The 16,470-nt window shown below is 38.1% G+C and overlaps 2 protein-coding genes across 3 annotated transcripts in view; one reads left to right on the forward strand and one right to left on the reverse strand.

The window, feature by feature from the left end:
• LPAR3 (lysophosphatidic acid receptor 3) overlaps positions 1–5,567 on the reverse strand; it is a 58,435-nt gene extending 52,868 nt beyond the window's left edge. The window contains exon 1 of the mRNA XM_049771262.1: positions 4,832–5,567. Coding sequence (XP_049627219.1) covers positions 4,832–5,567 — 736 coding nt within the window. The remainder of the gene's footprint in view (positions 1–4,831) is intronic.
• RPF1 (ribosome production factor 1 homolog) overlaps positions 1–16,470 on the forward strand; it is a 1,036,037-nt gene that overhangs the window by 320,480 nt on the left and 699,087 nt on the right. The window lies entirely within an intron of this gene.

Below are 16,470 nucleotides of genomic sequence, written 5' to 3' on the forward strand. Positions count from 1 at the left end.
TTCCCAACATCTGGAGAACAACTCAAGGGTTTAGCCAACCTATCTGGCAGGTCCAAAGCAGTGAGTTCAATTTTATATCACTCCATGAACAGGGCATGTTTCCAGGGCTCTGCTGTGTACTCCTGGCAGCCTGTTGTCTACAATTCCTGTCACTGGGGCAACTTCCAGCTACAGAGAAGCCAGGGTAGCACAACCAAAGTTGTGACTCCCTTCTGCAAGACCTGCGACTGAAAAAATATGTGAGGACTCCAACCAGGAAGTATAATCTCTGTGTGAGCACTACAGAGACACCCAATAAGCACAATCACCAGAATGCATGTGAGCTACACAACTATACAACTAAACCCTGGCCAGAATGTGTACAAGCAATATTGCTAATAAAGAGTGTGATATCTTACCCCTACTCTACCCCTGATGTCCCCCACAATCTTACTTGTGACTGGTAAGCATCACAACCAGAAAATGTGAAAACACCACAGCCAGGTCTGTGTGTGACCAGATAACCACCTTAATCATTGCAGCAACAATAAAAAATAAAGGGAAGAGAAAGGGGAGGAAAATTAATGTTTCCACCCAGTTCTCTATGCTTTGGTGTTCAACCAAAATCAGTTTAGGGCTGGAAAGAAAGCCAACGGTCATCTGGTCTTCATTTTTTCTTCAAGCAGGATGGCCAAGTAAAAGTTTTTCTGACTCATAAGCGAGCTATTCCCCATTGTACTCCACATGCCTCTGTGCTGCACATGCCTTAGAGTTTATTATCATCATACTCTACCTTATGCTGTTTGTCCATTGAGACTGTCTTTCTCGCCCACTGTTATAAATTCCACCCATCCCTCTAACTGACCACCCAGACCCTCTAAAAAAAGTTCCCCAAATTCTATATTCCCTGATCATTCCTTCTCTGGAATGAGATTAAGATACCCAAACTAAGACAACCCGTGGCTTCTCAGATGCTGTTTAACAGATTAAATAATATATATTGAATAAATGTTTTCTTAATAATTAAAAGAGGGGGTGCTGTAGTGATAGCACAGTGATAGGGCATTTGCCTTGCATGTGGCCAATCTGGAACATATCCTGGTTCAATTTCCGGGATCCCATATGAAACCAGAAGCCTACCTGGGAGACTTCTCAGTTCAGAGTCAGGAGTAACCACTGACTGCTGCTGGGTGTGACCCAAAAACAAACAAACTAAAATAATTAAAAGAGGATGCTTAGAAGAAACTAATTCTGAGTCATAGAGATAGATAAGAGACAGAGCACACGTCTAGTGAGCATGAGATCCTGAATTTCATCCCTGGCACCACAGAGTACACCATCACCTCCAGATGTGGTTTTGGTGGCCCCCAATCACTGCTGAGGTTGACCTCTATTAAAAATAAAATAAAAGCAAGGACAGGAGAGTTGATTCAACAGGATGGAGTACATGCTTTTGCATACCTTAGGTCTGGGTTCAATTCCCAACTCTGCATAGCACCTAAGCACCAGTGAAGTAGCCCTAAAAAGTTTGGGCTGTTGTTCTCCAAAACAAATAAAACAAACGGAAAAAGCAACTCTGAGGCAAGTGAGCTTAATTGAGACACGTACACTGGACAATCCTGAGAGCTCTACTGTCTAGGATCTTGGAAAAAGAAGAGCTCTACTGTCTAGGATCTTAAAAAATTAAACTAATCCCAATTAACCTTCCCTACATCACATACATTAAGGAGTATATGCAAAGGGAAAGCATTTTTCTAAGAAGATATTTAAAGTAGGTAATCATTCTGCAAAGAAGTATTTAGACTAAAGTTTCCAAATATTCAGAGTCAGTGGCTACAATGATGGTAAACACCAATACAGGATTTTTATAAGATATTATAATATGGGAGTTGCTTGTCACAGGCAGCTACGTTTTTGCATATATCAGAGCAATTGGGGTTTCCTCTCAATTGGGGATAGGGCATAGTGGACATTATGCTTGGATACAAAGTCAATCCAAAACCAAGGAGTTGGCTGACAGAAAGGCAGACACAGCACACCTTTATTTTTTCATTTCCACCTTTCATTATTAGTACTTTATGAAAAAACCACTTTCATAACCTCAATACAACTTATTGAATTGTATTCCACCTTAGATGAGAAAATGTAATGAAGAAAGGGGGGGGAGAAATAAATAAGCTTCAAATCACCCTTGTGAAGAACAACAAAATTCAACTAAAATCCAAAAAAAGATCAGAGATGGGAATCTAAAAACTTGATACCACCCGGCTTCTCAGTTTCACTTCCTATGTTCTCATATTTACCACCTTCCACCAGATTTCTTTGTCTCACCACTGAGGAACTTACCCAGTTCCTCCGTACCAAACCGTCTTCCTGCCATTAACCAATTCCCTCCCTCAATGCCACAACTTCACTTATCCATTTTAGCGATTTCATTGTCTCTTCCGTTTTTTTTTCCTTACCTAATTTCACATCTGCTAAACCACAGACCTCCTTTATTTTAAACCTTTTTGGAAGTTTCAGACCAAGATATATCCACACTGAAACAAGTTTCCACAATTATTTCATCGTCTTATTTTCTCTACCTAAAAATTTTTTTTTTTATTTTTGAGGGGGGTTCACACAGGGCAATGTTCAGGTAATACTCCTGGCAATGTGCTTAAATTTCACTTCCAGTGGGCTCCGGGGACCACAGAGGTGCTGAAGTCAGCAAGCAAATATCCTACCTGCTGTACTATCACTCTATGTCCTCTTCACTTAAAATTTTATAAATATTTTGTATTTTTATGTTAGGTTAAGTCATTTACCCTACACAAGGTCAATTCCAGTTTGATCCCTGATACTGAATATGGTTTGCAAAGCACCTTCAGATTGACTCCTGAGCACAGAAATCTTTTGTATTTCATGTGGTATACTATTTATAATGTTGGAGGGAATCTTTCTTTTTAATCAAAGGGTAATTTTCAAGATATGCAGCCAAACAAATGATTATGCTTCCAAGTTCAACAGAAAAAAGTGACAATGTATAATGACACTATCAATGAATGCCAAATCTTACTCTGTGTGTGTATGTTTGTGTACATGTGTTCATGTGAAAGGGTGGGGACAAGCTAGGAGCCTAAGGGTCCTTAGATAGACCACACTCAACTGTGTTTAGGGATCCCTCCTCTCAGTACTGGGATGGTATAAGTGATGTCGAAGATCAATCTGAGGCAGCTGCGTGCAAGAGAAGCATCTTCTGTGTTGGCACCCAAATTTTATTACTTTAATTAACAGCAAGAGTGGAAAATAGATTGAAATGATTATAATCTTTCTTGTTTCAAATAAGGAGAGGTTTAAGATAGAAGACAGGACAAAGAGGAGACACTTAAAGAATAAACAATAAAATTAATTGTTGCAGAGTAGGATATTAAACTGGTGAGCCAGGACTTTGGTTCATTCAGTTCAAGTAACAGAATTCATGCCTAGCAAGCGTGAGACCTGAGTTCCATTCCTAACCTTTCCTTGCCTAAGTATAAATCAGCAGATATGTATCCCAGGGCCATGTATATCTAAGATTGGTCCAGGCTCTTGTCCATGGAGTGTAGGCCTTATGACCAAAAACCAAAAAACTAAAATACATTAATAGGCCACTGGGTCAGCCTTGGCATTGCCACAAAAAGCTAAGCAAGCTTGAGTGCACTGTTAATTCTGCTTAGTTTTTTCAACTGGAAAATGATGCACCTCTCTCAGGGGGTTGCCTTAAGATAAAATATGCCAGATTTATAAAACACTCAGGACATTGCCTGACATATGTCAAACAAAGCATCTGTGAACTCAGATAAATCCTCAATTTGAAGTTATTTTAACAACCAGATCATGTGGCTTACAGTTTTTACTGACAGTTTCAGAACTTAGAATCTTACGCCACAATATATACACCCTTTGTCTTTTAATAATTGTTATCACCATCACTGATTTTTTAAGACATTTACACTGGCACTTGAAAGGAACAGAGGCGCCTGGCCTCATTCAGTCACTGTCTCCAGTGCCGTTCTTCTCAGACTGGAACAAAATGGTCTTGCTAGTTCGGAAGACACAGTATTCTGGTTTGTACACATACCACCATATCTAAAGGTAACCCAGGCCTTGACCAGGAATAAAACAGAACTTCTTAGTTCAAGACTTAAAAAAGTCTTATTAGTACAATGCTCAAATAGTGCAAATATGAAACTCCTTACAGTTGTTCAAACTCACTATCCTAAACTTTTATTTCATTCCAATCAGGTTCTTGGATGCATCCGATTTGATTTTTCCAAAATCACCAAAACTGTCACTGTGAACCTTCTATGCAAGACCTCATCTGCCTCTACCTTTCAAGATGTAAAAAATATTCTTGTGGTTGTTGCTGCCAGGGACCAACTCCAAGTTCTCATACATACAAAACTAGTGCTCTACCACTAATCTACACCCTCAATCTAAGCCTATTTGTTTATTTTAATATAGACCACTCTTGATAGACCATGAAGGACATGAAATGTTTGAAATAAAGTTGAGGGCTGAATACATGGTAGGTATGTGCTCCACTCATTGAGTAGTATACTGTGCCCTGCTGCATTTCCCCACCATAAGATTCACTATCTTATGGTATAAATGTTATATCAAAAGCATTATCAAATGTTGTTTCATCCCACTGGAAGACATTTTTCCCCTTTTGGAGAGTAAATTCCATGTAAGTGGGAATTTATATCATTGCTCACTTGGTGTTGCAGACCCACTCTCCAGGGAATGCCATATAAAGCAAGCTCTGCTGAGTGCTCTATGGATATCTATAAAGTGAATGGAAAGAAATGGTTTAGGTGGTTTCTCTTACCTAGAACAGTCATCACTGTTTTCATTAGCTTCATGGGTGCCTTTCTGCGATTAATGGACCCACTCATGTGTGGAGACAAGACATTGGTTTTCCTCTTGACATACATGTAGATCCTCAGATACACTGCAACCATGATGAAAAAAGCCACAAGGTTGGACACGGTCCAGAAAATGAGGTAACTCCTGCTGTAAATGGGGGCAAGGGAGGAGCAGGTTGAGATATCACAAAGGCAATTCCAGCCTAGAGTGGGGACGGCCCCCATAAAGATGGCAATAGCCCAGATGGACAGGATAAGCAGTGTCACCCTCTTCTTGGTCAAGTTGCTGTGGATCCGCATTCGCATGATGGACATGTGACGTTCCACGGCAATGACCAGTAGATTGGTCAGGGAAGCAGTCAAGCTAGTGTCCAGAAGTCCCTGGCGGAGTAACCAGCGGCTGACGGTCAGAGTTTTTGAGACTGGGCCAGTGTTAAACATCAGGAATACATAGGCAATTCCAGCAAAGAAATCTGCAGCAGCAAGGTTAGCCAACAGGTAGTAGAAGGGGAAGTGAAACTTTCTGTTTTTGATCACTGCTGCGATGACCAGAGAATTGGAAAAAAAGATAAACAAGCAAAAAAATGCTCCAAAGCACAAGACAATAATGAGCTTCGTTCCTGTCCATTCATCCGCAGTAACTGTGTTGCTCCTGTTATAAAAAAAGTCCATATGCTTATCGTAGTGGCACTCATTCATGGTGGAGAAGGACTGAACATTCTAGAAAGAAATTTAAAAAGAAACAAATCACTCTGCAAAAGAACAACGGATGAAGTACCAACTCTCATTGCTAAACTTATCACTCTGGTCAGCTCCAATTAATCTTACAATCTTCATTTAACCATCCTTTATTCCAGGATTCAAGATCCTGGTTTTCTATCACCATATCTACCTTACATAAGCAACTGCTGTGTTTGACAGGATAGGTGGCAATTTCATTGGGGGGGGGGTGTTCTACGTCGATTTTCTTCATTATACATGATACCCACCCCCCACCTTTTACCAGGTATCTACTAAATGGCCTGCTGAATAAATGAATGATAGATAATGGAGGCATCAAAAAGCCAAAGATTTAATCTGACTGCCCTATCATATATTCTTTACATTAGTAACAATTATGACACAGTACATTAAAACTTCTTAGTATTTTCCAGAAAGAAATCTGCTTGTATCTTATGGATTGGACACGTTCCTGAAACAAGGGCAGTTTGGTAATGCCAGGAACATTCTAGATAAGATAATGGGGGTTGGATTACTCTTCAGTAACAAAATGGCTTTCCCTAGAGATCAATTTCCACCCTTCCAGATTCCACTCCTGAACCTCAAAGTATAGTTGTTAATGGTAACATTCAAGTGTTAATAAGAATGTGTTCAGCAAGAGACTTTCATCTCAATTCCCTCTATTTTTTGTTTACTTCATCATTATAGTCTCCTGATCAGATGTTGTACCAATGCAGTTTTGTTCACTGAATTTCCCATCTCAACTGCTTCAAACCTATTTCCTTCCCTATGGCTCCAATCTATGGAGTCATTCCTTCTCTATGGTTCTAATACAGTAGGTGATGAAAAGACTGAGATTTGGAGTTTGAGTGAACATCTCATTTCATGCAACTGTTAGCCTACACCTATCAAAAGAGAGCAAGTTCTTGTACACTGGCTGAAGGCAGACCTTGCTGGGAATAAACAAACAGAGATGACAGTCATGTCATCTCAGTCCAAGATCTCCTAGACTTCAAGAATGAGGAATTTGGGAAAGGAGGGGTGAAATGAGGCTCTACAGGTGCCTGTTCATCAAAGCTTGGAAGAAAAGCAAGCAATTCTCTCACTGTAGTCTGGCCACATTCCTGACTGATCCAAGGAAACTGAGTTCTATTTCATTTGTCCTCAGGAATCTAGTTTCTGGGGAGAAAGGCCATGGATGTTTCCCTCACAACAGGTGAAGTTTCAGTCATTTATTTGCTGAAGATCCCAAGATCCAGTAGACTAAGAAGTCTAGCAATGGGACTGGAAGGGCTCTAATAAAGTTTATTTTTTTATTTTAACGTTTTTTGGGGTTTGGGGCCACATCTGGTGATGCTCAGGGGTTACTCCTGGCTCTGCACTCAGAAATCACTCCTGGCTTGAGGGACCATATGGGATGCCGGGAATCTAACCTAGGTCCGTCCTGGGTCAGCCACATGTAAGGCAAACACCCTACTGCTGTGCTATCATTCAGGCCCCAATAAAGTTTATTTTTAAAGTTCTTACACCCTCTGCAATCCAGAACCACATCAAGAATCAAATGAAATATCAATTTGAAGTAGTACAAAATAAAAATGTATTTTTCCTCTAAATAATATTTTACGTACAGTATGGTTCTTTTAAATGGATTAGATCACTACTTTTCTGCCATTATAAATAGAAGATAAAATTTGATAATATCATTTGTTAATGCTATGATAAATAAACTGAGAGCAGTCTCAAGAGATAGTTTTAGTGCTTTCAATTATAAGGAAGGGGAACTCACTTTTAATAATGACAAAACAAAACTCTTTAGCAGATACTCACCAATAACATAATTCTAGATGGCAGATCAATGTATCTATACAAAAATAATTTTACCAATCATAAATATAGATTTTAGGGCCAGTGAGATATTACCGTTGATAGGGCATTTGCCTTCTCTGCAGCCAACCTGACCCTGGCACCCTGTATGCTCCCCAAGGAGTGATTCCTGAGTATAGAGCCAAGAGTAACCCCTGAGAACCACTGGGTATGGTCAAAAAATAGAAATTATGTGACTTTGATAGCTTCATTATATTTACTATATATAAAATGAATATATAAACATAAACAACAAAATATAATATAGTATAAATATATAGAGATTCATACAAATATATATATGAATATGCCACACAACCCTTAAATCTTGGAAATCTGAATTATTTCACATATTTTTCTTTTATCTTTCAGGTTTTGGGGCTACAGCTGGCAGTGGCAAGCCAATACAGCTCTATGCTTGTAATTTCCTCCTGGAGGTGATAGGGAGACTAAGTAGAGACAGAGAAGAATTCACAACTTGCAAGCAAAGAACACATTCAGTTCACTGAATTTCTCTATCTGGTTCTAATATTTTGCTTATATAAATAAGATTACTTTCTGGTAGTTTGTAATCTTTTTACATTTCCTTGGAATTAATTCATATATTTAAAACTAAATGATATGCTTAATTAAATGGTTCTCATACATATTATCAAACTGCCCATAAGATACAACATATTTCCCAAAAATCTGGCAGCTGATGAGAACTAAATAAAAGATACTAGTGTAGTGAAAATCAATTTGATACAACATATTTCCCAAAAATCTGGCAGCTGATGAGAACTAAATAAAAGATACTAGTGTAGTGAAAATCAATTTAAGTATACAAGGCAAAAACTCAACTTTTTATAAAATCAAAAGTACATAAAAATTCAAGACCATCCAAAATCACATGAAAAATTTTAGTGACGCAGCTATTATGTCTCCTTTTACTGATAAAAATTATTTGTGTATTTTTTGGTATACGTGCTTTACTTTGGGGCCACACATGGATTTGCTCAGGATTAATTCTTGACTTTGTGTTTAGGGATCACTCCTGGTGGGCTGAGGGGACCTAATTATAGGATGCTAGGGATTAAACCCAACCACCTTACTGGCTTAAATAATCTCTTCCAGTCAATTTTGCAATATGCTTTAGAGAGCTAATAGAAACACATTTCTGTCTTGTTAATTTATGTTATATATGATGAATTTATCAGCAGTATTAAAAATAAATAAGAAAAATGTTTGTATTGAGACCACTAAAACTATTACAATTTTCCTAGTTTCCTTTTGAAGATGTCTTAATTTTTAACTTATGTTCATAAATTTGGATTAATGTATAATTATGATGCCCTAAGACCCCAATAATTTTTACTTCAAAGATATTCACATTCAACTTTTTCCATCAAAACCAAAATGGTACATTGCAGTACATATTTTAACAAAAAAATTGAGAAGTTGTTTTATCTTGCAAAGTTGGGAAACCACATTAACCAGACAAACCATGACTGATCATAAACCCCACCAAGCCATTCCCAACTTCCTAGCCTCAAAGAATACTTTTGGGAGTAATCAACAATGTAACTCAAAAAGACATACATATGAAATCAGGAGAGATTCCACAGAACATAATTTTAAGCTGTCACTGAAATTCATGTTTATCGAAAGTTATAATAAATTAAAAATAATATGTATAATTTTTGACACTCTCTGAGTAATTACAAAATGTTAATCTTAAAGATTTTTAAAATCTATAGGTGAAAAAATCTTAAAATGTAAATAGCTCATTTGAAATGATAGAATCGCAGGTTAAGATATTTTTTTTCAGTTTCTCCTATGTGCCACTCTGAGATAAATGAATTTTTAAATGGTAACTCACAAGTTTTGTTTTAGGAATACATATTTACTTATGTATTCAACCTTTTTTCTATAATTGTAGCTTTAAAAAATAAAAACTAATGTTCAAAGGAAAATCCATGAGGTTCTGCTTCATTTTTTATTATTACTGTTACCAACATAGCACACGTTAGAATTTTTCAACGAAATGCAATTGAAGTGATTTTCTATTCTACTTAAAGCTTTGTGCTACTATAAAATTGTCAATGCTGACAACTAGGTACATCAACATGACACTTTTACCACTTTCCTAAGAGACACTTCCTAATGCATCTACACCAGACTCCAAAATGAACAAGAAGTTCTACAATTTCATATCTTTTGATTTTTTAAATTTTTCTCCTCCTCTGCACATGATGCCAATCTTGTTGACAGTTCCCAGAACATGATAACTACAGATCAGCACATTACTTAGCTGTAAATTTACAAAAAAATTTAGTGAGCTTGAAACAATTAATAGATTTATTTTCTTAGGATAAAATTCTTCAATTCTAACTTAAACATCCCCTTCAGAAGCATACCACCTCTGACCAAGCCACACTAATATTAAACTCTCACTATAAAAGCCCTGTTTATTTTCAGGCACTTGCTGTTCAATACATGCTTCTTTTTGTGTGGATAATTTTTATCTGTCCACCATCAATAGACTTTCCTACTCCATACATCTTGACTTTTGCTTATGCCCAAAGCATAAACATTTCAGGAATCAATGTTCTGTCTTACACCCTGGCTTCAACATAGGATCTGTGCAAAAACCAGAAGCATGACTGCAACCATTGTGATTGAATAGAACTTTTCCTAGGACTATAGAGAAAGAACTCAGTTGGAGTATGCTCCAAATATACCCCGAGCCTGTAGTCGGTCTTATGACAGGATGCTTCATGGGTAGAGATACCCTGTATTTTTAGGCCAAGGGTATTTCCTTTCTAATTTCCCCAATGTTTGCTGCACCTATGAAAAACAAAATTAACAATCACCCCATTTTTTTAAATTCTGAGGGTTTTGTTGTTGTTGTTATTTTTGGGTTTTTTTGTTTGTTTGTTTGTTTTGATTTTTGGACCACACCCGGTGACACTACTGGCTATGCGCTCAGAAATCGATCGTGGCTTGATGGACCATATGGGACTCCAGGGATCGAACCCAGGTCCATCCTGGGCCAGCTGTGTGCAAGGCAAATGCCCTACCTCTGCACTATCATTCCTGCCCCTAAAATTCTATTTCTATCAGTAGGAGATAGAAATTTCTATTTTTTTTTTTTTTTGGTTTGTCGGGCCACACCCGTTTGATGCTCATGAGTTACTCCTGGCTAAGCGCTCAGAAATTACCCTTGGCTTGGGGGGACCATATGGGACGCCAGGGGATCGAACCGTGGTCCTTTCCTTGTCTAGCTCTTGCAAGGCAGACACCTTACCTCTAGCGCCACCTCGCCGGCCCTGAAATTTCTATCTTTTTCATAGAACCTTGGGACATAAATTAATTTGTTTTACCTCATATTTCTGCATTTTTCTACAAATTGAGAAAAGAAAAATAAAAGAGAGAGAGCAAAGATGGGGCCCAGATGGGCCTTTGGTGCATTGGTGGAGAAAAAAAAAAAAAAAAGGTCAGAACTAAATACCCAAGCCAAAGTTGACAACAATAAAATCAAGAGACCTAAACTACTAACAAGCTAAATTTAAAATTGTCCCATTACACTGACAGGCCAGGAGGCTAAGGGCGCAGTTATAGAATAAACACTGGGAACTTTGGTGGAGGGAGATCAACACTGGTGGTGAGAATGGCCCTAATTCATTGTCACTAAGCTCAAAATCCAACTATGAAAGACTTATAATTCACAATAAAATTTTTAAATATTCTGTCTTACAATAATATCTCTACTGCTACAGAAACAAAAAGTTTGCATTCAATGAATTTTCTGACTTACACACCACATATATTTGACATGGCATTAGTGAACTCCTCCACTTATTAACTTCATACTCTTGTGTAAGTTTCTAATTATCTCCACTTTATTATTACCATCTTTAATTGCTAATATTGCAGTAGTTATTCTGTGCCAGAATAAAAATTTCTCTACGTCATCTTATTTCATCCTGCCTACAGTGATGCATATCCACTAATTAAACTCATTCTGCAAACAAGCAAAATGAGGCAATCTTCTCTAAAGGCATACCATATTAGTTGATGGAAGACCTCTGGTTCTGTTCACCCCTTGTAATAGTGTAACAGTCTATTACACCGTTTTCTCTCCATGAACTATAGTCATACTTACAATTACCAAATTAGAATTAATGTAATCAAGTCACCTTTAAGAATGACTCTGTAAATTGGGCCCGGAGAGATAGCACAGCGGTTTTTGCCTTGCAATCAGCCGATCCAGGACCTAAGGTGGTTGGTTCAAATCCCGGTGTCCCATATGGTCTCCCGTGCCTGCCAGGAGCTATTTCTGAGCAGATAGCCAGGAGTAACCCCTGAGCACCGCCGGGTGTGTGTGACCCAAAAAAAAAAAAAAAAAAAAAAAAGAATGACTCTGTAAAAAAAAAAGGCTTTGGGTATTTTTGGTTTTGTTTTAATATACTAAAAGCGCATAAAAGGAAAGGCACCTTTCTGAAAATAAGTTTTCATAGTTTATGGTAAGTCAGCCACAACAGAGTCAATTTCAAGACCAACTGACCGTCACTAAACTTAAATTCTACCATATACCAAGCTATTTTCCCCATTCTTCCTCCTCCTCCTCTTCCTTCTTCTTCTTCTTGTTCATACTAAAGGTTTAGATGCTTGAATAATTCTGACCCAGAAACAAAAGATGTTAAATTTTGGAGCTATTACCACAACTTCAAACTTGACTAATTTAAGGTTTCATAAAATGATGGCTTAGAAAGTCTATATGTGGAACCCAAATGAAAACTTCATGAGCAAAGCTTTCATTTAAACTTTGCCAAACTCACTTCTCTGGGGAAAAAAAAATGTCCAACCTGCCCATAATGTGGAAACAATTATGAAAATTAAGACATTTGAAAACCACTTGGGCAGCTTTTATTTCTAGATATATGTTGCCAGACAAGTTGCTACTTGCCTTTGAATAACACTTTCCTCTCCCACCTCAAAAGTAGTAGGGTCCATCCCAAAGAAGGACTGTTGGTGCTGGACACAGTTGTTTTCCTACAGTCTGTAAGAGTGGAATAGCTCTCCCCTCTCTGGAAAACACAGGAAGATGGGAATTGGAGGTGAGATTAGTTGGTATGCTAATGACAGTAGAGAGAACACTCCTGCATAAGCAATCACGTTTGCTCACTGACTTCTTAATAATTCATGTTAATGGCAAAATAAGGAAAGTATGGAAGATTTAAATCTACATATTATCCCTGAGGTTCATTTTAGCCATTAGTTTCAAGGCCTTTGGACTGTTTGTTACCTCTGCCTTGAAACCGCTTCACTGAAGGCTCATTTCTCTACCTCATTCTTGTTCAACTGTCACTTCATTAGACAGCCCTTCCCTAACTAAAAGAGAACCTCATCCACCCTGCTGTGTTCTCACTTGCTTTAGTTTCTTTATGGCACTCCTCATTACTTAACTCCATTCACGGGCTTTGCTTCAGGTCCCATACACTAAGGCAAGGGGATTATGTGGTGATGGTGCATTTCTGAACCTGCCACAATGTAGGAGGAGGAGGCAAGATACGAAATAAATATCCAAATTACTGAGGTAAATCAATGACTAAAATTTATTTTAATGAGGAGAGAGCTCACCTCTGCAGAAAAATTCCTAATAAAGGATACCTTGATTCCCCACAATCTACGACTCTGTGCCCAAGAGTGTGGGAATTTCACCCAGAGTTAAGAGGCAATTTGCTCCTGCAGTTGGCGGGTTGCATGGTTACTCACTCCCACAGTTAGAAGAGGGGGCAAACTTCAACAGATGAGTGGCTGAAGAAACTGTGGTACATATACACAATGGAATACTATGCAGCCATCAGGAGAGATGAAGTCATGAAATTTTCCTATACATGGATGTACATGGAATCTATTATGCTGAGTGAAGTAAGTCAGAGGGAGAGAGAAAGACACAGAATGGTTTCACTCATCTATGGGCTTTAAGAAAAATGAAAGACATTTTTAACAGTATCTCAGAGACAAGAGAGATGAGGGCTGGTAGGTGCAGCTCAGGACATGAAGCTCATCACATAGAGTGATGAGTGCAGTTGCAGAGATGACTACACTGAAAACTATCATAACAATGTGAATGAATGAGGGAAGTAGAAAGCCTGTCTCGAGTACAGGTGTAGGGGGGTGGGGAGGAGGGAGATCTAGGAAATTGGTGGTGGGAATGTTGCACCGGTGAAGGGGGGTGTTCTTTAGATGACTGTAATCATACAACTATAATCATGTTTGTAATCACGTTGTTTAAATAAAGATAAAAAAAAAAGAAGAGGGGGCAAGTGAGCATAAGACTACTCCAGTCAGGAGGTCAATTGATGGACAAGGGGGTGTCATCTTTCAGTTTTAGAAACTTCTGATATCTGAAAATTACTCTGTAATCTTGCCCCCAAGAACCCAGAATTCAGCTGATCAGAAAAATTACCTCATTTACCAGTTAGAAGGATATTTTGCAAAATTTCTAATCAGAACTCCTTAAAACAATCAAGTCTATAAAAAAATTTAAAACATATAATTTTAGAAAACAAGTAAAATGTGAGGAAGTGTTAATAACTGAGAGGAGCCTAAGGAGATATTGCACTGAAATATGTGTAGCCTGGATTAGATCATGGGTCAGAAAACGGACATTAAATAAAAATGAAGGAATTTGAGGCCTGTAGACAGTGCCCGGAACATGGAGATTCTGGATTCAATCTCTAGCACAAAATCTCCTACGCACCTCTTGGGGAGCCCATGACTGTTACTAGGTGTAGCCCCCAAACAAAAAATTGTTAAGCAAATTAAGGGACTGTAGATGTAACTCAGTGATAGAATACATGCTTCACATATATAGAACCCCTGGATTTGGACCACATCCCTGCTTCCCACAATAATTTTTTAAGGTATGCCAGACAAAGTATGGATTTAGTTAATTAATATTCATATAAGTTGAATAATTATATAAAATGTACCATATTAACAAAAATGTTGATAATAGGGCTGGAGTGATAGCACAGTGGTAGCACGTTTGCCCTTCATGCGGCCAACCAAGGACAGACCCGGGTTCAATTCCTGGATCCCATATGGTCCCCCTAGCTGACTAGGAGTGATTTATGAGTGCAGAGCCAGGAGTAACTCCTGAGTGCCACCAGGTATGGCCCCAAAACATAAACATAAACAAAAATAAAAACAAAACTAAAAAATAACAAAGATGTTGATAAATAGGAGAGAGGCAGGAGAAGGAATATAAAATGGAAACTATACTTTTTGCTCAAATTTCCTGCAAATGGTTCTACAAATAAATATTCAAAATAAAATGGAAGGGACCATAAAAATAGTTCAGTGATCAGTGGCACATGCTTTGCAAGTATCAAGACACAAGTTCCAGCTCCAGAACCACACACCTAGTATAGTACTGGAGTCTCCTTGAGCATTGGGGTTGGCAGCCATGGAGGTTCCCAGCACCATAAGCCCAATCCTCAGGGCCAAGCACAGTACAGGTATTAAGGGGCCATACCCCTGGAGAACTATTTGGGAGCCCACCATTAATATTAGTTAATATTAGCCTACCATTAGTTAATTAATTAACATTAGCCCACTATTGTATTAGTTTTAGAAAGAAAAACACAAGAGAAAGGTGTTAATAGTTCTGTTTATAGTTCAAGAGTTTTTAAATAAATAAAGCCCTCATGTCTCAGAAACTGATACTTTACTCTTAGTAAGGGCAAAATACACAGAGGAGTTAACAGTATATTTGCGATTCAATTTAAATATAGTTTGCACAGGATACTATTGTGTGTAATCAAGTATTGGAAGCTTCTGACTTTTTTTGAGAGAGTAAAGCAAACTTATTTACTTTAAAGGTGACTATACAGATTAGTTAGCCATCTGCTACCCAATCTTCATACACAAGATTACTTCTCTTAAGAAAGCTAAGTTTCATTACCAATTGTTAAGAAAAGAACATTAGAGGCTAGAGAGATAGTACAATAGGTAAAGAGCTTGCCTTAAACAGAGCTCAATTACAAGCATCCCAGATGGTAACCTACTCCCACCCCTAGAACAGCCAGGAGTGATTCCTGAGTGCAGAGCCAGGTGTAACCACTGAGCATTGCCAGGTGTGGCACAAAAACAAAACAAAAAAAGAACAGCAAACTCAGGCATACCAAACAGTTCCATCGAAATGCTCTCTCCTTTCTCCACATGGCAACAAGGTCTCCACAATACATCTACCCTAGCTCCAGTCACAAAACAAGAAAGGCTAAAGATGAACTCTAGAGGACTTGGGAAAGGCATAACCTCTAAGTCTGCAGATGTTACCAGAAGAGATGGTGATATGGGGACTGGAGCTGGGCAAAGAAAAAGGATTATTGAGCCAAGTACACTTATTGGGTTTCTTTTGCTAAGGCTCAATATGATTGTACATTGTAGAGCACTAGTTCAATGACAACTTTAAGTTGTCATTAAGTGGGTCCATTAAGTTGTCCATTAAGTGGGTGGATGTGCAGAAGACCATGGAATCTACACAGTTTCTACCAAAAAGACCTGTTTATTAAACAACTCTCATCAAGTGTATTGTTCCAGCATGTCAGGGCTGATGACCAAAGACGATCTTAAGCCTTTTCATTAAACAGGAAAGCAAGCTTACAAACACATGGATCTAAACTGAACAGAAGATGGGAGACATGAAATCTTATATGCCTAGCAAATTCCTTGATTTAGTTTATCCAGATGTGAATCTTTTTGTTTACTTTGTTTTTCTTTTGTAGCTCCAAGGACAGAACCCAGGGCCTCACATATACAAAGCAAATGCTCTATTGCTGAGCTACATCTTTGTCTTATTATACAATTTTCATTTCATCTAATCCATTGAACCAGAAAAGTGACCAGAATGTTTTGTCCTTTGACTCTCATGAAAGGAAAAGTACTCATCAAGATGCTTAAAAGTAATACTTATAGGTAATATAACTGTATGCTCTATTATGCAGCAAGTAATTCTTAGATTGTT

This window comes from Suncus etruscus, chromosome 4 (assembly GCF_024139225.1).
Source record: "Suncus etruscus isolate mSunEtr1 chromosome 4, mSunEtr1.pri.cur, whole genome shotgun sequence".
Classification (NCBI taxonomy): Eukaryota; Metazoa; Chordata; class Mammalia; order Eulipotyphla; family Soricidae; genus Suncus; species Suncus etruscus.